This window comes from Durio zibethinus, chromosome 20 (assembly GCF_047325235.1).
Source record: "Durio zibethinus cultivar Kanyao isolate XHJ-2024 chromosome 20, ASM4732523v1, whole genome shotgun sequence".
In the NCBI taxonomy this organism is placed as follows: Eukaryota; Viridiplantae; Streptophyta; class Magnoliopsida; order Malvales; family Malvaceae; genus Durio; species Durio zibethinus.
In genome coordinates, this window is record NC_143181.1 from 23,526,303 (window position 1) to 23,549,113 (window position 22,811).

Below are 22,811 nucleotides of genomic sequence, written 5' to 3' on the forward strand. Positions count from 1 at the left end.
ATCAACACGTATAAGATATAAATTATATCATGTTAAAATTCGTGTCGACATGAATAAATACGAAATAAGTTTTTTTAAAATATATATATGATTTTTTATGTTTTATTTTTGTGTCTTATCACAGTGTCACATTTGAAATTGCCAACCCTGTCCTTCATTTGTTTTATTTTTTCAACTTTGTTCATTTTTAATTTTGTTTTAATTTTATTTTTTATTTAAAAATTTTCAAAATGATTTTTTTAAAGATAAAATTATTAATTATTAATATTAACTAAAAAACTATTATTTAAAATAAAAATAATTTAATAATTCTTTAATAATTTATCAAATTTATAAATATTTAGTAATTTAAAATTTTTATTGTATAGATTTTAATATAATATTTTTAATAATTATTTTTTCTCACCATCACCGTCACCTTTATATTTATATCCAAACAGTTATCTTCACTGCTAATTTTACTCTCATAACCAATTTCAATTTCATTATTATTTTTAATCCCACTAAAATTAATTTCATTCTTTGTCAAAATAAAGACAATTACCTAAGGTATTTTATAAATTATATTATAAATGATATTAAAAAAGAGAGCCTTGTAAAAAGTGAAGAAACTTAATAAAACGAGTTGCTGGTTGCAAACTTAAAAGTCTGGATAATATCAATAAGTGGTTGATTCAATCGATTAAGTTCGTTCTTTTCGACGAAAAAATTTTGGATTTGAGTCTTGTCGATGATCACTTGTTGAAGTTATTTCGAATGCATGATCTGTAATCACTTATTTTAAATTATAAAATACGATATATCTTATCTTGATATAAAAAATTAAATAGTTTATTTAAATTTATTTTTTACAAAAAAAAAAAAATAATAGGGATAACGGAAGTAGTGTCAAAGCGCCAATGAAACAGTGACTGACTGCCCCCTACCATTGCCCATATTTTTCAAAAGCAATGAGGTAAAATGTGTTTTCCACGTTTTTTTATTTTGGTATTTTACCCAAAAGTTAAAAAAACATTCAGAAACGGAGTTGAAATGGAAATTCATTTGAAAACGCGAAAGAAAAGGAGAGAGAAAAAGTTGCTTCTTTCAACATTGTACCTTTCCTCTCTTTTTCAAATCTCCGATTCTTGCAGCTGCAGTTGCAGAGATCTAGACTAAAGGCGTCTTGATTTTGCTTTGATCCGTCGTCATCGATTGGCCTACTTTCTACTCTGATTGATTTTGACTTCTTAAAAGAACAGATCTTGGATTCAAGAAATGGAGGCGATCGAGGAGTTGTCACAGCTTTCAGAGTCGATGAGGCAAGCGGCGGCGTTGCTAGCCGACGAAGATGTTGATGAAAACTCAGCTTCCAGGAGATCTTCTACTTTCCTCAACGTTGTTGTTCTCGGCAACGTGGTAAGTTCAATTTTAAGTATTTTTTTTTTCTAAATTTGGATTTTCTTTTTGATTCATCTGTTTTCACTTCATTAGTCTGCTTACAGTAAATTGGTTGACCCTATTCTATATTTGTAGATTGGATTGAGTTTTTACTTGTATGTTTTAGTTTTTTTGTTCATGGCATACTGACAGAGCAGATCCTTCAATCTGGGGTTTTTGTGGGTTTTTATTTGTATGGGATTGGATAGTTTACTGATTACTAATTACTAGGTTTGCTGGGAAATCTGAGGAATATAGAAAAAACCTTCACCGGCTCATCCTTTTCTCGTAAGTTCATAAAAGTTTTGAGCAAGAAAAAACCATCATTGCTTTATTAAAGGAGCTTGCATGGCATACTTGGTTTTTTTGAAATTCATTTTGGGAGTAATGATTTTGCTAACTGAGCCACTGAGTACTCTTGGAATTTGAATTACACTATTCTCATTCTAAACATGTTTGCTATTAATACGCATCATATTAGGAATTTAAATGTAAAATTGTGGTATCACTTTTCTTTCAATTTATTTTCATATTGATATGTTGGCGCTGATTTTTTTCTTCCAATACTTTCTTGTACTTGAAAAATTGGTTAGGGGTCTGGGAAATCTGCAGTTTTAAACAGTTTAATCGGACATCCTATTCTGGTAAGTTGGCTTGCTCAATTTTCTGTTTTTCTTTTCTTAAGATGTCTGTTTTATTACTGGTTGAACTGAACAAAAGCTCTTATTTTGTTCCTAAGTCTTTCTTTTCTTTCTTACCCAGCCAACTGGTGAAAATGGTGCTACCAGGGCTCCTATTAGCATTGATTTACAGAAGGATGGTTCTTTAAGCAGCAAATCAATTATTCTGCAAATCGACAACAGATCTCAACAAGTTTCTGCAAGTTAGTATATATGTTTAAGGCTCATAATTTTACAATTACATACATGTATAAACTTGTAAGTATTTTCTTTTTGAGTTTTGATGATATGATTGTGGGTCATATCAGAAACATCCTCTGATGATTCTCATGATATCACTAACCTTCCCTGGGACTTTAGAATTGCTGCTGAAGAGGTTGAATTCTGAAGAAAAATCATCTTGGAAGGGTTTGTTGATGAATGAGATGTGTTAGGAAGATGTTTCTGATAAGCATCCCAATCTAGTATCATTTTGCAATAGGTAAAGAGGCTAGAACATGAATCTAGAGCTGCAGTAAACCTTAAACCCAGTTGATTGCACCATTTAACAGTTTCAGAGTTTGCTAGGACGGAATGCACATAGTTAACTTGTTTCGAACCTTTACTCGAGGTATTGCTTGACTTTTGTTGTTGTTCTTTAGGTGCACTGCGGCATTCTTTACAAGATAGATTAAGTAAGGGTTCCTCCGGCAAGAACCGAGATGAAATATATCTTAAGCTGCAGACAAGTACAGGTTGGTGTTTTATGTTAGATACGGTTTTTAAACTTTACCCGTTTGTTTGCAGTAAGATAAGTTTCAAAAGTTGGTCTTGTTTATGGATTGATTATTTCGATTTTAAAGATAGCTCAAAAGTTTTATGCTGGTGTAATGAAATTCTCTTTTAAATGAATTGAAATTTTTATAGGAATTTCTGGATCATGAGAGGACAGATACATGATAAACTGATTAGATCAAATTATTTATAATGTCTATGTATAATAATGTTCTTCATGCATTGGACATACTTTGGAAATGTAAACATTCTTAACAAATTGAGGTAATTTATTTATAAGTGAAAAACCATCCTGTAAATTATCCTGACTTTCAATTGGCTAAAATCTCACACCAAATTTTGAGTTTAGCTCTCTTAAGTCAAAAAACTTTAAAAAGTTTTGGCAAAAAACTGAGTTTATCATAGAGATGCAGAATTGTGTGCTGTAATGGAGTTTAACTCTATGAAGCTTCAATTCTTTTCCACTAGAGGGCCGTTGAATGGTGACTACTTGAAGACTAATTTTCATGTTGCTTCTTTGAATTTCCATTTAGTTAGTCCATTTGATTCCATGCTACCTGTGCATATACTGGACTACTTTTATTCTTTGCCACTGTGCCTTACTTTTAATCTGACTTGATTTTTTTTCTCAGCACCTCCCCTGAAATTAATTGACTTACCTGGACTGGATCAGCGGATTATGGATGAATCAATGGTAAGTATTGGTTAATGATTGAAGAGCTCTATTTCATTTAAAGGTTTATATAGCTCGGTCTTTATTGTATTTTAGTTTTGGTCGATACTGGTCTTTGTTCTTGTGATAGGTGTTCTTTTATTCTCAGTTTATAGGTATTTGGTGGAAGTTGTTGTGGTATGGTAAATGAAACGGTATTTAATAATTATTTTTGTGATGGCTTTGCATAGGTTAGTGATTATGCTGAGCGCAATGATGCAATTTTATTAGTTATTATTCCTGCGGCCCAAACACCTGACATTGCTTCTTTACGAGCACTACGCCTTGCCAAAGAGTATGATGCAGAAGGTAAAGGAGTATTATCCTTATAGTTTTTATTATTTATTTATTTATTTATCTTGGATAAAGGCTGAATTAGTTTATTGAGTAAACAAATTTTCCTCTGCTCTTCTCCTTCATTTGTGTTCCCTCTACCTTTTTTCTTTCCTGCAATTTTCTTTAGCGATCCAATGGTAAACTTATCTTGTTAATGATAGGTACCAGAACCATTGGCGTGATAAGTAAAATAGATCAAGTTGCCTCTGACCAAAAAGCTCTTGCTGCTGTTCAAGCTCTCCTGTTAAATCAGGGACCTCCAAAAACTGTTGATATCCCATGGGTTGCTTTAATTGGTCAATCGGTTTCAATAGCTTCTGCGCAGTCTGGATCAGAAAACTCTTTGGAAACAGCATGGAAGGCAGAGAGTGAAAGCCTCAAATCCATACTGACTGGAGCTCCTCAGAGCAAGCTAGGCAGAATAGCTTTGGTTGATGCTCTTGCGCAGCAGATTCGCAAGCGCATGAAAGTCAGGCTTCCTAACCTCCTTTCTGGGTAAACATTCTTTGATTGCTTTATTATTTTTTGATTTCAAGCATCTGTATGGCCCTTTTGCCACAGAAATGCTGTAAATGCCTGTTTTTCTGTCTTATTAGTTTTCACTCTCTAATAAGCATGCGTCGAGAGCTTAGTTAATTATTCTTTATGGAAATTTATTAATTAAATCTTCCTTTCTCTAGTTGATTTGGTCCTGCAAATTACCTCTACATTTGACATGTATATTTTGAGGGTTACTTCTAACTAAAGTTCCAAATAGTGGGGTCAAAAAACTTATTTAGACCCTAAGTTTGTAATTGATGGATATATGGAGGAATGCAGAAAAATAGAATTCAACTTCAAAAATGGATTGTCTTAAAACTTTAAGTCTTTCATCATAATCTCCAGAATATTATTAAAAAAATATGAAGTTACAATGCTAGAGCTTTTAGGTATGTAAGTCATACTATTTGATATTACACAAGAAAACATACCCTGTATTACAAAGTTAGACTTGTACTTAAATATTTTACAATGGTTAGCATCATTTGCTGGTCATATATTAGAATATTTAGGACATATTTTCCTTTTACATGTTTTTCTTGGGATATGTCATCAATATATGATGCATATACATATCACAATATTGTCAATGTTGTTGTGATATAATGGATATTTAGCTTACTTAATCTATTTGTAAAAATCTTCAATATTTTGGAGTATCTTCCATAAAATGCAAAACAAATATGAGAACAAGATTCCATGTGGACGTCCATGGATATAGGGCATGATGCATACTCCTATCAAGTAAGATAACTGAATCAATGCGCCATGATGATGATTCCTCAAAGAGGGTAGCTTAGTGAAGATGCATATCATCAGTTTTTTCTCTTCCAAGTATGGAGGTGTTTTTCATCTCTAGTTACTCTATTTTCTTACCGCTCATTCTCAATACAGGTTGCAGGGGAAGTCCCAAATTGTTCAGGATGAGTTGGTAAGGCTTGGTGAGCAGATGGTCCAGAGTGCTGAGGGTACAAGGGCTATCGCGTTGGAACTTTGTCGTGAATTTGAGGATAAGTTTCTCCAACACATTACAACTGGTGAGGTGAGTGATTAACTTATTGAAAATAAGTGGTTAAAAACGATAACCACAAAAAGAAAAATGCCATGGTATGGGTTCTGTCATATCTCTGCTGGGAATGTGGAGAGCTTCTTTGACACTTTTTCTGAAGAAATATGAAGGATCCCAATAATTCCTGTTCATTATGGTAGACCTGTACATAATAGGGATGAATTAGCCCCCTCCATTGTTCAATGACCAAGAATCTCCTTAAGTCAATTGAGAAGTTTGAACACCATTGATAAAAGAGTACTTGAAGTTAGCCAGCTATGCTTAGGATAGCTTCCACAACTGTTCTACTTTTTCCTTTATTGAGTAGTGAGTTGAAGGGTGTAGAGAATGGTTGGCTAGATGTTAATACATTTATAATTCATATATATTTGTTTTCATGGACCTTGCATGTAAATACTTTTATTTTTTATTTATTTTTAAATTAATAATTATGTAGAAATACAAATGTTTAATATGATTGATATTTAGAAATATAATAAATAGAGAATTCCGAGCCTAGTAAATAATTTTCCAATAGAAGTGATTCAATGGAATTAGAATTCTTATCTGGACATTAGTTAAATCTTATTACTATCAATTTATCATTGTAATTGAGAATTAAACTAAAAAATTATTTAAAATGACAATTTATCAATAAAATGAAGAGATATGTCGTTTTCTGTCAATCAAAAGTTCTATCAACATTCATACTTTTATATATGTTAGTATTTGTCATCATATATTGTGCCATACTCTACCTTATCATCATCATATATTGTGGGGCAAGGAAATTGTGCTTCTGGGTGCCAATGTGTAATTGGTTAACACATGTCCATTTACAGGCGCATTTTTGGAGCTGGTGTGCCCTGTGCTTGCTTTTCTTCGTTTTGTCTTTTTTTGTCTGCACATCCAACAACAAATCCATGAAGTTTCTTGTTTAAAAAATACCAACTACAAAAAGGATCTTTCTTGCAGGGCACTGGCTGGAAAATTGTTGCCAGTTTCGAAGGCAGTTTTCCCAATAGGATCAAGCAGCTTCCAATAGACAGACATTTTGACATCAATAATGTCAAACGGGTATGTTTTCTTATTGTCTTCCTGGAAATTCTTTAGTTATTCAGTATCTTCTGTTGCTTTTCAAGATTTTGTAATGTTTTATGACTTTCTAAGTATATTTTGCCAGATTGTATTAGAAGCTGATGGTTACCAGCCATATTTGATATCCCCTGAAAAGGGTTTGAGATCTTTAATAAAAGGGGTCTTGGAGCTGGCCAAAGAACCAGCACGTCTTTGTGTTGATGAGGTAAGTCTAATGTTAGTGTTCTTCCTTTTATACATGCATTTTGCCTTGAATTCGAAAATTTTGGCTGTTTTCAATGCTTTATGTATTATATAAAAGGCTTCTACCAATTTTCCTTTGTCATGGATGATGTATATTAAATGCTTAGTTTTAGGAGTAAGCTTAGAATCTTTTGATGGTGTCTGACCTGTGTTGTACTCTTTCTAAATGGTAAAATGTTTTATGTTAGTGCATTAGTGTGCAGTCTTACTGCATGCTCTTCAGTTCTAGAATTGCTCTATGTTTTTTTGTGGATTCAATTCTCTTCATTAGTTATAGTTATTTGACTATGGCCCACCTGAATATGTTTTATAAATTATTTTAGTGACTATAACTTCCAGAATTGCCAGTATAGCTCATTTATTGGCAGACTTATGCTTTACTGTGTCATTTTCTACATTGATAACTGTGTGGGCTCTGTTCTGTACCAAACAGGTACACCGTGTCCTGATAGACATAGTTTCTGCTGCTGCAAATGCTACACCTGGTTTGGCAAGGTACCCTCCATTCAAGAGAGAGGTATTATATCCTAAAATTGTGTGCTTTCTGTTATATCTTTTTGTCATACCATACTTTATATAATTTCAACTGTATTTTGTTTGGAATCATTTTGCCCCCTTTCCCCCTTGTAAGGCTTAACTATCCTTTTTTTTTTTTGTAGGTTGTGGCCATTGCAAGTGCTGCACTGGATGGGTTTAAAAATGAAGCCAAAAAAATGGTGGTTGCACTTGTTGATATGGAGCGAGCTTTTGTACCCCCTCAGCACTTTATTCGTTTGGTGCAAAGGAGGTATCCCCAAAATGTTTTAACATGTCTATATTTCTGCTTCATTGTTAGACTTTTTTATATATTTTATTCAATTAAAAGTCTCTATGTAGGACAGCCATCTCTCTCTCTCTCACACACACACACACACACAAAGATGGAAGGACATACATGCACACATCTGTCTCATGTGGTTTGAGTGTGTTGCACATCCTTTTCTTGTGCTGAAGGCTAGAAAGAATGTGCTGTTTTAATTTGTAATTACTTCCCTTTATTTATCCTTCCTTTCTACTCTCCACTTATGTCTACTATCTAACTGATTAATTCTATTAAGAATAGAATGCAAAACCCATTCTGTGATATCTAAACCTGACAATAAGAATATTACACCCATCCGATTTCGATTGAAAAATGAAAAAAAGTGGTAGAGACAAATGGTTTTCTTTGCAATAATCCATGTATCTTTAGAGCACCAGATTTGGACAATGATTTTCTAACTGAAATACTTTCAATCATTTACCTCCAGCATTTTTATGATGCCAATTGTTTTTTTAATATTTACTTTAGGATGGAAAGACAGCGTCGAGAGGAGGAGCTGAAGAATCGATCCTCAAAGAAAGGGCATGAGGCAGAGCAGGCGGTACTGAATAGGGTAGGTTCTTTTCTTGGATGCAACTGTTTTTGGAGATTAGAGCAGATGTACATGTCCAGCTATGTTAGTTTGACTTCTCATTTTTTCTTAAGTACCCTTGTCTAGCACATATCTGATGGATATGTGTATGGAGTTTTCGACACCCTCTAAGTTATAAGCAGAAACTTAGAAACAATTAAACATACCTTATCTGACATCCATTCCCTGGACCAAGCAACATAGCTGTTAGTTTACTTCACTTTCATGCATTGAATTGTTCATGTTATCCTAGATTTATATTCTTTGCTTAGTATTGTTTTTGTATTCTTCTATATTTTTCTTAGGCATCTAGTCCTCAACCAAGTGGCCAGCAAACCGGCGGAAGTCTAAAGACAATGAAGGAGAAATCCAGTCAAACTGATAAAGAACTGCCGGAGGGATCTGCTTTGAAGACTGCAGGTGCTGATAGAGAAATAACGGCAGGTCTGTTTATAAACTTCACATACATTATGTTACTTTTGCAAACAGAATAGAACAAACCAGAGGAGAAAGAGAAGATAACTTCTTATTAATTAACATAAGAATTACAAGGATTTAAATAGACTAATATTTAAATTTTAAAATTTAAACTTCATATCTACCTAATAACCTAATCACCTAAAAATCCAAATCTGTTAATATTTAACAGTTTAGATTTTATAACAAGATCCTGATATTTCTACACTCCCCCTCAAGTTGGTGCATAGATGTTAATCAAGCCCAACTTGTTGACTAGTGCTTCAAAACCAGGTCTAGACAAACTCTTGGTTAGAATGTCTGCTGTTTGTTGTTCTGCGGTGACAAATGGCATGCAGATTACTCCACTTTCTAACTTCTCCTTAATGAAATGCCTGTCAATCTCAACATGTTTTGTACGATCATGCTGAACTGGATTATTAGCTATGCTGATTGCTGCTTTATTATCACAAAACATTTTCATAGGAGGTTCTGATTTTAGCTTCAGTTCTTCAAGAACTCTCTTTAGCCACATCATCTTACATACTTCATTAGCCATAGCCCGAAATTCTGCCTCTGCACTACTGCATGCAACAGCATTCTGCTTCTTACTCCTCCAAGTGACAAGATTACCCCAAAGAAATGCACAATAACCAGAAGTTGATCTTCTATCAGTGATTGAACCTGCCCAATCTGCATCTGTGAAAACTTCCACACTTCTCAAATGGTTTTTCTTGAACAATAATCCTTTCCCAGGTGTATTCTTAAGATATCTCAAAATCCTGTATATTGCCTCAAGATGTTCTTTATATGGTAAGTGCATAAACTGGCTTACAACATTGACTGCGAATGCAATGTCTGGCTTTGTATGGGAAAGATAGATTAGTTTTCCTACAAGGTGTTGGTATCTTCCTTTTTCAATTGGCACTCTTTGGGTCATTCTTCCAAGCTTTTGGTTTGGGTCCATTGGTGTATCACTTGGCCTGCAACCACTCATTCCAGTCTCTTTTAGCAAGTCTAAGATGTACCTCCTTTGTGATACAACAATTCCCTGTTTTGATCTAGCAACTTCCATTCCCAGAAAATACCATAGTGGTCCCAAATCTTTAATGTCAAATTTTGCTATAAGGCATCTCTTCAATCTAGCTAACTCAGTATCATCACTTCCTGTAAGGATTATGTCATCTACATAGACAATCAAAATTGCAATCTTCCCACCAATAGTATGCTTCATGAACATAGTATGATCTGTTTGTCCTTGACTATAGCCTTGATTCTTGACTGACCTTGTAAATCGCTTGAACCATGCCCTTAGAGACTGTTTTAAACCATATAAGGACTTTTTTAACTTGCATACTTTAGACCCAAAACTGTCTTCAAATCCTAGTGGAGCATCCATAAAGATCTTTTCTTCTAAGTTACCATTAAGAAACGTATTCTTAACATCTAATTGATGTAATGACCATTCCAAGTTTATAGCCACGGACAAAAGCACACGCACTATATTTAATTTTGCAATTGGAGCAAACGTTTCTTGGTAGTCTCTCCCATATGTCTGTGTAAAACCTTTAGCTACCAACCTTGCCTTGTAACGCTCCAAAGTCCCGTCTGATTTGAATTTTATAGTGAACACCCATTTACATCCCACAGTCATCTTCCTTTTTGGCAAGCTAACCTTTTCCCATGTGTCATTCTTCTCCAGAGCCTTCATCTCCTTAAAGATAACCTCCCTTCATTCAGGAACAATTAGAGCCTCCTATATATTCTTAGGAACATCCACACGAGACAACTGTGAGGTAAAAGCATAGAAGGAGGGTGATAAATTTTTATATGACACATACTTGGAAATTGGATGCTTAGTACATGTTCTAACGCCTTTCCTAAGAGCAATCGGAATATCTACAGAATTAAGAATGTCAATTTTTGAAGGATTCGATTCATAAGAGGTACCTGGACTTGAAGAAACTGTGTTATTTGGATTTGGCCTCGTATCAAATTTTTGGCTTTGTAAGGTTGTGATGTCATCTTTCTTTTGAATCTGTTTTTTCCTTGAGTAGACAATAAGCTCAGAACCTTCTTCTTTATTTCTTGAGTTATTCTCTGTTCTAGTTTCTATTTTGCTTAAAGGTAGTGAAGTAGGCTGCTCCACTTCCAAATTTGAAACTCCAAAAACTAAACTCATTAAAATATCTGGTTGTAGTACAAAATCTGTGTTTTTACCTTCAAGTTTAAACAATGAGTCTTCACAACTATAGTTATTCTCCCTTTGAAGAGGAGTGTCAAAAAAGCTTTGAGATTAAAAAAAAATGACATCCATAATTATAAAAAGCTTTTTTGTTTGAGGATGAAACCAGCGATACCCTTTTTGTGTTGAAGAGCATCCAAGAAAAAGACATTTTATAGATCATGGGTCCAATTTATTGTGGTTATGATCATGCACATGCACGAAAGCAACATATCCAAACACTTTAAGAGATAAATCAAATACTAAACGTGACATTGGAAAATGTTTTTTAAACATATTTAATAATGTTTGAAAGTTCAATACTCTTGATGGCATTCTGTTAATCAGGTAAGTAGCAGTAAGAATAGCTTCCTCCCATAAGTATTTAGGTACTTTAGTTGTAAACATTAAAGACCTAGCTACTTCCAAGAGATGTTTATTTTTTCTTTTTGCTACTCCATTCTGTTGTGGACTGTTAATACAAGAGCTTTGATGAATAATCCCCTTTTCCAGAAAATATCTTCCAAGAATCTAATTAAAGCATTCTTTCCCGTTATCACTTTGAAACAGTTGAATTTTTTCTTGAAATTGTGTTTCAACCATATTATAAAAATTTTTGAAAACATGTTCAACATCTGATTTTTCTGAGTAGATAAACCCAAGAAATCCTTGTATGATCATCAATTAATGTTAGAAACCATCTTTTCCCAGAAATTGTTGGTGTTCTACAAGGACCCCACACATCACTGCGAACAAGAGCAAATGGTTTAGAGGACTTATAAGGCTGAATAGGAAATGATGCACGATGATGCTTAGCAATTTGACAAATATCACATTGAAAAAAAGATGGATTTTTATTCTTAAATAAATCTGGAAACAAGGACTTCAAATAGTGAAAGTTATGATGGCCTAACCTAAGATGCCACAATATTACGTCATTGTTACTAGAGACAGAGATTGGCCCAAGATTAGTTGTTTGAGCTTGTCCACACATGGTACTTCCATATTCAAAATAATAGAGTCCACCACTTTCCTTAGCATTGCCAATCATTCTCTCCGAGTTCAATTCTTGAAATTCACAGCGAGTTGAGAAGAATTTAGCACAATATTTTAAATCACGAGTTAATTTGCTGATAGATAGCAAATTACAAGAGAGGTTTGGAACATAGAGGACATTATGAAGAATAAGAGATTTTGAAATGGCTATTGATCCTTTTCCAGCAATTGCTGAAAGGGAACCATTAGCAGTTTTAATATTTTGATTTCCTGCACATGGGCTATAAGAAGAAAACAATTTAGAACAACCTGTCATATGGTCTGTTGCACCAGAATTGATGATCCATGGACAGCTAGTAATGGAGGACGCATTAAAAGCAACAGCTTGAAATGATTGCCTTTTCGAGCTAAAGAACAAGAGGAAGACACATTGTTTGAGAATTGTGTGGATTGCAATAGTTTATACAATTGGTCTAATTGTTCCTTACTGAAAGGAGATGTCTCTGAAGCTCCTGCTTGCTCCTCGACACCTATTTGAAATGCTTTTGATTCACGGTTGGACGATCTTGGCTTCCAATTCTGTGGTTTCCCATGTAATTCCCAACATGTATCTCTTGTGTGTCGTGGCTTGTGGCAATGATCACACTAGACTTTCTCACTTTTTTTATTCTGCCATGTCTGTCCAGATTGATTATAAGACTGGGTCTTAGTAGTGAGAGCAGAAGCTTCAGCAGCAAGTTGGTTATTCTCTCCCAACATCACCTTTCATCGGCCTTCTTCTCTTCTTTCTTCAGCATACACTTCACGAAGAGTTGGTAGTGGTTTCCTGCCTAGAATTCAGCCTCTAACCTCATCTAGATTCTTGTTCAGCCCTGCCAAAAAAACGTATACTCTGTCATTTTCCATCCTCTTCATGTAACTTACACTATCATTTGCACACTCCCAATCTTCTTCATAACTCAAATCCAGCTCTTGCCACAATGCTTTCATCTCATTGTAATATTTTGTCACCTTTCAATCACCTTGTTTAGAATGCCATAGTTTAGTCGTCAACTCAAATATTTGAGATGAGTTTTCCAAATCAGAGTATGTCTCTCGAACTGCTTCCCATACTTCTCTCGCAGTTGGCAAAAACAAATAGGTTTTTCCGATTGCTGGCTCCATGGAATTCACAAGCCATGCAATCACTAAAGAATTCTCAGATCTCCATGTCTTCAATGTTGGGTCACTGCTAGCTGGTTTCTTGGCCTCACCTGTCAAGTGGTCGAGCTTTCCCTTGCCATCAATCATAAGCTTCATTGATTGTGCCCATTCTAGATAATTTTTACCATTTAGTTTGTGAACGGTCAATTGGACAGATGGATTTTCAAATCCATTAATATTTATGGCAGAAACACCTTCACTAACAGCAGTTGCAGATGCTGTGCCCTTTTCTCCAGTCATGGCTGTTTTGACCATCACGGTTTTCAAGTGAAATGCCTATGCTCTGATACCATGTAAACAGAATAGAACAAACCAGAGGAGAAAGAGAAGATAACTTCCTATTAATTAACATAAGAATTACAAGGATTTAAATAGACTAAAATTTAAACTTCATATCTACGTAACAACCTAATCACCTAAAAATCCAAATCTGTTAATATTAAACAGTTTAAAACAAGATTTAACTTTGTTATTACTGAAAACTCAAGTTCTTGGTTCTACTGTTTTTAAGCATTTTTCCATGCTGTGCTCTTGAATACTATGGTAATTTATGGAGAATTTGGAGGCAATACCCTATTGCCAGTGGAAAAATAAACATGTTTAGCTTCAGGAGGATTGGAACTGCTTTTATTCCTTTTGATATGTTTGTCATTAGGAAATTCTGTCGCTGAGGCAGTTTGAAGTTGCTTCCGTTCATATTACATGCCAGATGTAACATTTTGATTTTGTTTAGAAGGTTGAAATACACTGTGGAACGGTGTTTTAATTTCTATTTATGCAGGATACTCCCCCTCCCCAACAACCTATGTCATTTCCTCCATCATCTTCTTTCTCTTTGGTTATATGTGAAAGCTAATGGAAATTTTAGTATCTGAAGTATTTTCTATTGAATACAATAATTATTTCCATAGAACTCTTATAGCAATTATAGCTCTTAGTTACATTTGTTACTTATGTTTGAAGTAGTCTATTTCTTTATGTTATCTGTCATCTTGATTAAGATTTCAAAAATTCCTTAGACATTGTATTTTTTTGGTATAAATTATGTTCCTTAAATTTTTGTGGCTAGTTGCCTTCTTAATTTTCCCCACCTCTCCACATTTTTGTAAATTTTTAAATGTGGAGGTCTCTTCAGACTTATATAATTTCTCTTGTAATGCTGCCTTTGACATTTTTTCATCTGCAGGGTTTTTATTAAAGAAAAGTGCAAAAACTAACGGATGGAGTAGACGATGGTTTGTTTTGAATGAGAAGACTGGAAAGGTTTGACACATTTTCCCAATTTGATAACAAAACCCCAGGTTTATTTTGCAAATCAGGATTGCACTGTACCATCCCTCGACATATAAGCCATAATAACAATTTTATTGTAATTTCAGATTTTCATGTGGTGTCATACTCTTAGAATATGTTTAACTTTTGTTGCTTATGGCTTTTCCATTCCATGTGTGTTGGAGTGGTTTAGGCCATAGAATTGTGATACCTTTACTTGATTGCTTTCTTGACTTAAAGCTTACTAGAGCATGGTATTAAAACTGGCTGGATGCTTATAGCTGTACCATTGCCTTATGATTTAGAAAATGAATCATGTTCTTTTTTCAGAAAAAAAAAAAAAAGAAAAAATTGACTCATATTATTCAACCCTTTTGTGTATGCCATCTGTACTTCTAAGAATTGTGTGATGTAGATATCAAAGATATCTTTGCTTCTATAAAAATTTGTAAATGGTAGAATGGATTCTGACCTGTCCTATTTCACAGCTTGGTTACACGAAAAAGCAAGAGGAAAAACATTTTCGAGGTGTTATCGTGTTGGAGGTACAGGAAACATTTTTTCTTCTCCTTTTAGTTGTCAGGTCACAAGTTTTGTTGTGAAGTATTTGTTAAGTGTTTTCATCATTTCAAATTATGTGCTTAAGTAAGTGTTTTTGTGTGTTGTTTTTACATATTTTAGATTATAACTCTGAAGTATAATAAGTGGCTTTTTTTTTTTTTTTATGTTTCAATAATAACAGAATTAGAATGTAGATAAAAAAAATGAAACTAAAAGTAACATAAGTGATAGAATGAAATTATAAATTGATAAAATATTGACTTCTTTAGTTTATGATCTCAAAACAAAAATTTGGGTGTCTCAGCATTTAAACATTACTGGATATGGTTTCATTTGAAAGGTTGATATGCATCTTTGGAATGGGTATGGCTCCATCATAAGGTGCATTGTTTAAGTGGTAAGGGGAATCCGAAAAAAACAACCATCAGTTATTTGCTATGAAGCACTGACACATTGGTATCCTTGCGTGCTGTGTCGGATACATGTTCGACACGGCAAAATACATAAATGATCCGTGGGGATATGGCAAAAATAAAAAAAATATAAATATGACATGGTCTGCACTTCTCCGGACATGGATGGGTGAGTTTAGTTTTAAATCTGGATTCCACAATTTTGGAAAAAAATAGAAGGCAAAGGTGTGGCCTGCAGCTCCTCTTCAACCCATCATTATAACCCGAGTCACAGCAAAACCCCAGTCAACCTGTCATTAAAATCAATATTTTGAACTAGCATGTAATCGAGCCAAGTCAATACAATGAGAAGTTTGAGCTTGAGCTTGAGTTTTAACTCATTATTCGAAACTCGGCTTGAGTTCGATCGAGTTTTAGTTTTCGAGTTTGAGCTCGATTCAAGATAAAATTGAGCTACTCAAGTTCACCCTGTTAGGCTCATTTATTACTAAAGATAAAAGCTGTATATTACCAGGAGAAATGTCAAAACAAAACGCATTTTTTAGTTTTTTATTTTGATCGCTGCAACTGTCAAGATTCTTTACAGCTCCCTCTTGAGAAAAAGAAAATGGAAAAGGGAGGAGAGATAAGGGGTAGGGGTGATTTGTTGTAAATGAGAGGTGCTGAGATTCTATTCAGAATCTTTGACTTATATATATTTTAGAATCGAAACCTTGAAAAATTTTATTCCGTGAAAATTAACTGGATGCCTGGCTTGTTGGAAGAGTTATATGAGGTTTTCCAACAATATTCTTTTAGAGATGCAGCTGTGCTTTACAACCATTCTAAATGGTTTCTAACTTAGGGAGATACTAGTGTATTAGGATCAATATCTGCAATGATCTTGCTGGGCTATTCTATTCTTCCATGAATGGTTTTCGATTGTCATCTTTTCTGCCTAAGAGATCTTCCTGTTAAATGTTCCTAATTCTGTCAGTGAGAGTGTGGTTGTTTGTTTTTCTTGACTTTCATTAGCCATATATTAGTACTTAAACTTCATTTGGGCCTTGCCAACTTGTGAATTTGCAACTTTTGTTATACTGCATGCAAGTGACATGTAAGTGACATTTGGGCCAACATGTTAGCAATCAGCTTTTTTTGTTTGCTTTTCTCGACTTTCATTAGCCATATATTAGTACTTAAACTTCATTTGGGCCTTGCCAACTTGTGAATTTACAACTTTTGTTATACTGGTGACATGTAATTTCCCATCTCATTTGTTCATTGTGCAGGAATGCAGCATTGAAGAGGTCTCAGATGAGGAAGAACCTGCCCCCAAAAGTTTGAAGGATAAAAAGGCTAATGGCCCAGATAAGGAATCCAGTCTCGTGTTCAAGATAACTAGCAGAGTTCCTTATAAAACTGTTTTGAAAGGTATATATTCCTCCTCTTTCATCCTGGTAATGAATCATGGTGTTTTTTGCCCGTCTACCTTTTGTCTTTTTGCTTTTTTGTTATCAATAGAATCAGTAATCATAAGATTGTTTTCAACTCCTGTTTCTCTTGCAGCTCACAGTGCTGTTGTCTTAAAGGCTGAGAGTATGGCTGATAAGGTTGAATGGATAAACAAATTATCAAAAATTATTCAACCTTCTAGAGGGCCAATGAAAGGTGCTGATGGTGGTTCTGGAATGCGACAGAGTCTTTCAGATGGTTCTCTTGTAAGTTAATTGATTGTATTTCCACCCTCTTTTTTCTTCTCAATTGGGAAGGGTGTTTTATTCTATCAATGCAAATAATCACTCTTTCTTTTCCTTGGAAGTTTTCTCTTAAAGAATATTCTTTAGGAACATCACACCTTTTTTGCATTTCATCGGTATATCAAATGTTACTTTCAATTCCTCATGTGATTATTTATTTCTCAACTATTTTGATTGTGCTTGTGTCCCCTTACGTGTGCAAATGAAAAGTTTCATAGCAATGTTGTTTTTTAATTCAATTAAACTTTTCTCCTTCATCCTCAACACCCTCTCTTCCCCTTTCCAAATTTCATTTTGAAAATTGTTCCTTGAAATCTCCTCCCTGGTCTTCTGCAGGATACAATGGCCCGAAGACCTGTTGATCCTGAAGAAGAACTTCGATGGATGTCTCAAGAAGTTCGTGGTTATGTTGAAGCCGTAATGAATAGTTTAGCTGCCAATGTCCCCAAAGTAAGCTTAGTTCTTCAAACCCATGCCTTATCTATCCTTGCAGTTGGGTGTATGTAAGAGCATAAATCTGTTTCTGTGATGGTTGAGCAGGCTGTTGTTCTTTGCCAAGTTGAGAAAGCTAAGGAAGACATGCTAAATCAGTTATATAGCTCTGTCAGGTTGAGTACCATTCTATATGTATTTCTTTGTTTCCATGAAACTCTTCCAGGCCTGGCCTTGCAGGCAGCTGTGAAAAGGGTTGTGTTCTATGGCCTGTTGATTTGCATAATTTGCCATGAACTATAATATAGTGTGTTCTTGCATGTTTTTTATACAGAAATTTTTAATGATTATATCATGTTTTGGACTGTGTAGTGCTCAAAGCACGGGAAAAATTGAGGAGCTACTTCAAGAGGATCAAAATGTAAAGCGGAGAAGGGAGCGATACCAAAAGCAGTCCTCACTTCTTTCAAAATTAACGCGCCAACTTAGCATACATGACAATCAAGTGGCTGCTGCTTCTGGTTGGTCTGATGTTGGCGATGTGGCAGGTGTGTAAATGCTCATTTATAAAGGCTGAATTTATATTTTATATTTATTAAGTTTTTAAGTGCCATGCATGCAAGGCTATCCCATATGGAGAGCTTTGCTTTTTGAGAGCACTGGAAAACTTCTTTTCTTGATGGATTCTTGTGAGAATACACACTTAACATTTATAGGCTATAATTGAAACTGGTTTTCCATTCTTTTTACTTTGATATTGCTACCTCCTTGGATAATCAGGATGTGCTTACTTTCTATTGAGCCCTCACCTGTCAATCCTACCATCCTACCTAATCTTTTACAGTTTTCTCCTCAAGTCACCTATTTAGATGGAGACTGCCTCCAGGTTGATTGTTATCAAGTTAAATGAAGGGTTCAACTTCTTTTCATGCTTTAGGTTGGTAAAGTCTTTAAACTGTAATTTTAAACAATGAGAAAGGGTAATATGGAAGATGCCTTTTGAAGGTATGCAGCATTGGTTGAGTTAAAGTCTTAAGGCTTTTATAACTGCCAGTGGTAGGTTTGACATATTTGGATCATTCACGGTGCTCTTTCAAATTTTATGACAAATGTAAATCCTAATTTTTCCCTCAGTTTCCTTTTATAATATGTTTCATTTGATTTGGTACCCTTATTGCAATCCCTGAAATGTCTTTCATGCATATAAGCTTGTTATATGAGGCTATTGTTTCATATAGAATCAGCAATATTGAGATGAAAATCTAATCTTTTAATGCATGATCTATCAAACATCCACTCTAATGGTTGTTTATGACAATATAGCTATCAGAACTCTTTACTATCTTCTGGTGTCTGCTAAGAGATCCATTCTGACTTTGGTTTCTACTTTCAACAAAAGCCACCTGCTATTCATAATTGCTGTCCGACAGCATGACAACACTTCATCACTGTTGTCTTTTTAGTCCCCATCACTGAACTTACTGTTTTCGGAGTAATTTCTCTTTCAAATATAGGAAATATATACTTCTTTACTTGCTTTCTTTAACATGGATTAGGACACATGATCTATTCATTCAATAGGGAATTCAGTTAATAGGGCAAAAGCTAACCTAGAGTGCCCTAGTAATTGCAAATATTTAATATTGGTTTAGGTCAGTGGTGGAGCTAGAATTTTCTGGTTAGGGAGAATTTAAACCTAGGCGACAACATCCAAAATTGAGTTTAATTTTTTCTTTTATAAATTAAAATTTGCTACGCATGGTATTATTGTGAGAAAGTTATTAAATTTATATTGTGTAAAATTCATATTACAAAATATACATGCACATGTGAGCTTGCGGACAATGTATATATATTTGTATGCAGAAGTACATAAAATGAAGAGAAAATAGTATATAATTACTTTTATTCAAAATTATGCTCTATTTTAAGAATTATCTATACTCTTTCAATAAACATAGGTCATGTTTGATGCATAGGATGATGGATATGATAATATGATAGTAATTTTATATTATGTTTGGTTTTTATTTAATTGAAAAGAATATGATTATAAGGAAGATTATTGTCTTGGTATGGGATGATTCAATCGTCTTAAAGTAAAGAGGATTATTTTTGATTTATGGGATTAAACTTACATGTTATATTCTGCCCTTAAAATTACATCAATAATTTATATTGTATAAATTTTGAGGAAGGATAATTTTGATTAATAAATAAATTATCCTATCTTAATCTTTACACACATCAAATATAAGATAAGATGATATTATTTAATCTAATCTTATTCATAATATTATTTTATTCTATTATATCATAATTTTGTGTACTAAACATAATCGTATTCTAATTATATTTTTATTTTCATTAGGTTAAGTTAGATACCATATTGAGCAAACAAAATAAGCACAACCAAACAAACTCAATTGTTGGGGTTTCAAATTTGACAATCAATTAATTACAAATTTTTGTTAATATTAAAATAGGTTTTAAATTACATGCAAAGCAAGGGACTTTTACAAAAATTTAGATGACTGCTAAACCAAATAATGACTATATGCGGAGAGTATTAATGAAAATGTTAGTTCATCACAGGTTTTTTTTTTCTCCTGATGAGGTCACCAAATGGTTTTGCTGGTAGGGTATATAAAGATTTGTATAAAATTTTAAATTCGAATTTTGGTGAACATACCCTGTAATAAAAAATAATATACTTAGAACTATGATAATTTTGAAAAGACATATAGTTTGATAATTATAGCTTTCTCTAAATTGTTACTTTAACATTTTAGTTTGTAGTGAATTTAATTTATATGTAATAACTGAAAATTAATAGTTTAGAAACATAAAATTTGTAACCATGAGTTCTCAGGTTTATTTTTCCAACGTATTACAGTTAACAAAACTGTCAATAATACTCTCGTCTTTTTTATATTTTACATTTTAAATATATGAGTGATCATTTTTTACGTAATATTTCAAATTGAGTGGGCCCAAAATAGTTTTCTAGTTGAGGGTTAAACCATAAAGACTATATGGATGTTAAAAAATTTTCAAAATTATGCTCCACCATTAGTTTAGGTGTTTTTGGTAGATCGGAATCAAAAAACTTCGGGGGGTGTGCAGGGTGAGAATCTTCTGCATCTGCCATTGGGTTGAGACATTTGTTAGAAGAGTGAACTAAAGTTGCTAGCTGTTTCAAATACTCGTTCCTTACTTTTAACTAAAACTACATGCTGGTCTTGTCCCTTAATCTGCACCACATCAATCTTGCTTTCTTTATCAGAACACACATCTGTATTTTCTTTCATGAACATGTGATTGTATGTAGTTGTTAATGGACTGAAAGGAACTTAAGTTGGATGTTGGTGAATAACAAGTGATGATCAATATACTTCTAGTATGGCTTAGATTTTGATCTATTGAGTAGGGAAAGACCAGAGTATGTGATTATAACAAGGAAAGAAAACTTGAAGACCATAAGATGTCACGATGGTCTTCTTCACACTCAACTTATGATTGAGATGACATGGAAATTTTGTCCTTCATTCTTTTTGGTGCTACTATGAAGATTGAGGCTGAGGCAGTCATTATATGTGCATCTCTTTCTATATTGGATGATGGTAGAATTATCCATGTACATTTTTTTTTTTACTTGTGGCAAAGTCCATAAACACTGCAAAATTTCTGATGTTGATCAATATTGTCTTGACGTTATATATCATTGGGTTATCTTGTTTGCAGAAAGCAGCCCAAGAATGAGTGCTTCAGCCGTTGATGACTGGAGATCTGCATTTGATGCAGCTGCTAATGGCCCCGTAGACTATAGGAGGTCTGGATCTAATGGTCATAGCCGGCATTATGGTGACCCAGCACAAAATGGTGATGTGAATTCTCGATCAGGCTCCAATAGCCGTCGAACCCCAAATCGTTTGCCAGCACCACAGTCTACTTCCTCTGGTTACAAATATTAGTGGCTGATAGTTTTCAGTCGACAACTCTCATGGAAGCTCACTTCATGATTTGAGCATTTATATTGTCAAATGCTACCTTAGTCATTAGAAGAGGAGACGAGTGTATGTGTATATGGGACTATAGGTGCTCTGTCAGGTTCTACGGCATTCACGTATCAAAACTGTGGATCTATTTTTTCTAGTCAAGTTTTGGCCTTTTTTATTTTAATATAATTTCCCCTCATATTTCATCCTTAATTGTTGCACTCCACGGATGTATTTGATTGTATTGACTATGATCATTGATTACAAGATGCTAAGAAATTGTATTCTGGCATGGACTGTCAGTAGGGTCAACGTGATATAGTATTTTCTTTTTACCTCTTTTTTTTTTTGCTACAACTGTATCGTGGTTTACTCAGCAATTTCAGCCAGCCTTTTCATTGAGTTCCCATTCTTAAAACTTCAATTCCTTCATATATGCTTTTTCATGCCCATGAACATGATCAACCTTTTGGAGCATCAAAAAGGGAGGAATGGGGAAGTATATCCCTTTTAAAACCCTAGCCCATAATGCTTCACGATTATTTGGCAATCTTCATGCCTATTCTGCCAATAAAGCCTTATTAAAAAGATGGAAATCCTCGAAGCTCATTACTCATTTGAATTTTGGCTCCATCGCATGCTTTCCCTTCCAAGATTGTAACTTAGTTTGGACTTTGTAGATACTTGATTTGGGTTATTAATACTTTATTTTTTAAAAATTTTTTAAAGTTGTTAAAATTAAGAATAAGTCAGAAGGGATGATAAAATTGTTTCAATAAAAGTTATTTTACGAAATAGTTATTCATTGAATAACATTCTTTATAGAATAGTTGTTTATGAAATAGCTATTTAAGGAATAACTTTTTTGTAGAACAATACTTATACGAAATAATTGTTATCGGAACAATTTTTTTAAGGAACAAGACTAACACCTTTACCAAAAAATTTTTAAAACATAAGCTGCTTTACTAAGACTTATTCTATAAAAAAATATTTCACTGAATGTTATTTTAACGAAATAAAAAGTAAAAATAATTCCGAAATAAATAGGTTCTTAAGTTAATTTCATTATTAGGATGTTCTAGAGAGAATGGTTTGATGGATCAGATATGAAAATAGTTTTCTCTTAACCTTTTCCTAAAATATGAGTGCTTCTTCCTTTCCTTTAGAATAGATAGTGAACTTTTATATTCACTATACCTATTACCATGGAGCTAATTAAACTTTCATTAAA

At 33.8% G+C, this 22,811-nt stretch overlaps 1 protein-coding gene and 1 pseudogene across 1 annotated transcript; one reads left to right on the forward strand and one right to left on the reverse strand.

Moving 5' to 3' along the window:
- The first annotated feature begins 1,058 nt into the window (after positions 1-1,058).
- LOC111315810 (dynamin-2A-like) lies at positions 1,059-21,912 on the forward strand. Its single transcript, XM_022917835.2, has 22 exons — positions 1,059-1,398; positions 2,013-2,063; positions 2,182-2,302; positions 2,741-2,833; positions 3,506-3,567; positions 3,777-3,894; positions 4,083-4,416; positions 5,356-5,503; positions 6,485-6,586; positions 6,693-6,812; positions 7,284-7,367; positions 7,510-7,637; positions 8,181-8,265; positions 8,589-8,727; positions 14,349-14,425; positions 14,923-14,979; positions 16,680-16,821; positions 16,957-17,108; positions 17,484-17,597; positions 17,688-17,755; positions 17,952-18,127; positions 21,324-21,912. The coding sequence occupies exons 1-22, from the start codon at positions 1,258-1,260 to the stop codon at positions 21,551-21,553; spliced, it is 2,742 nt and encodes a 913-aa protein (XP_022773570.2). The 5' UTR covers positions 1,059-1,257; the 3' UTR covers positions 21,554-21,912.
- Positions 12,272-13,417, reverse strand: LOC149513191 (uncharacterized; annotated as a pseudogene).
- Positions 21,913-22,811: the final 899 nt, after the last annotated feature.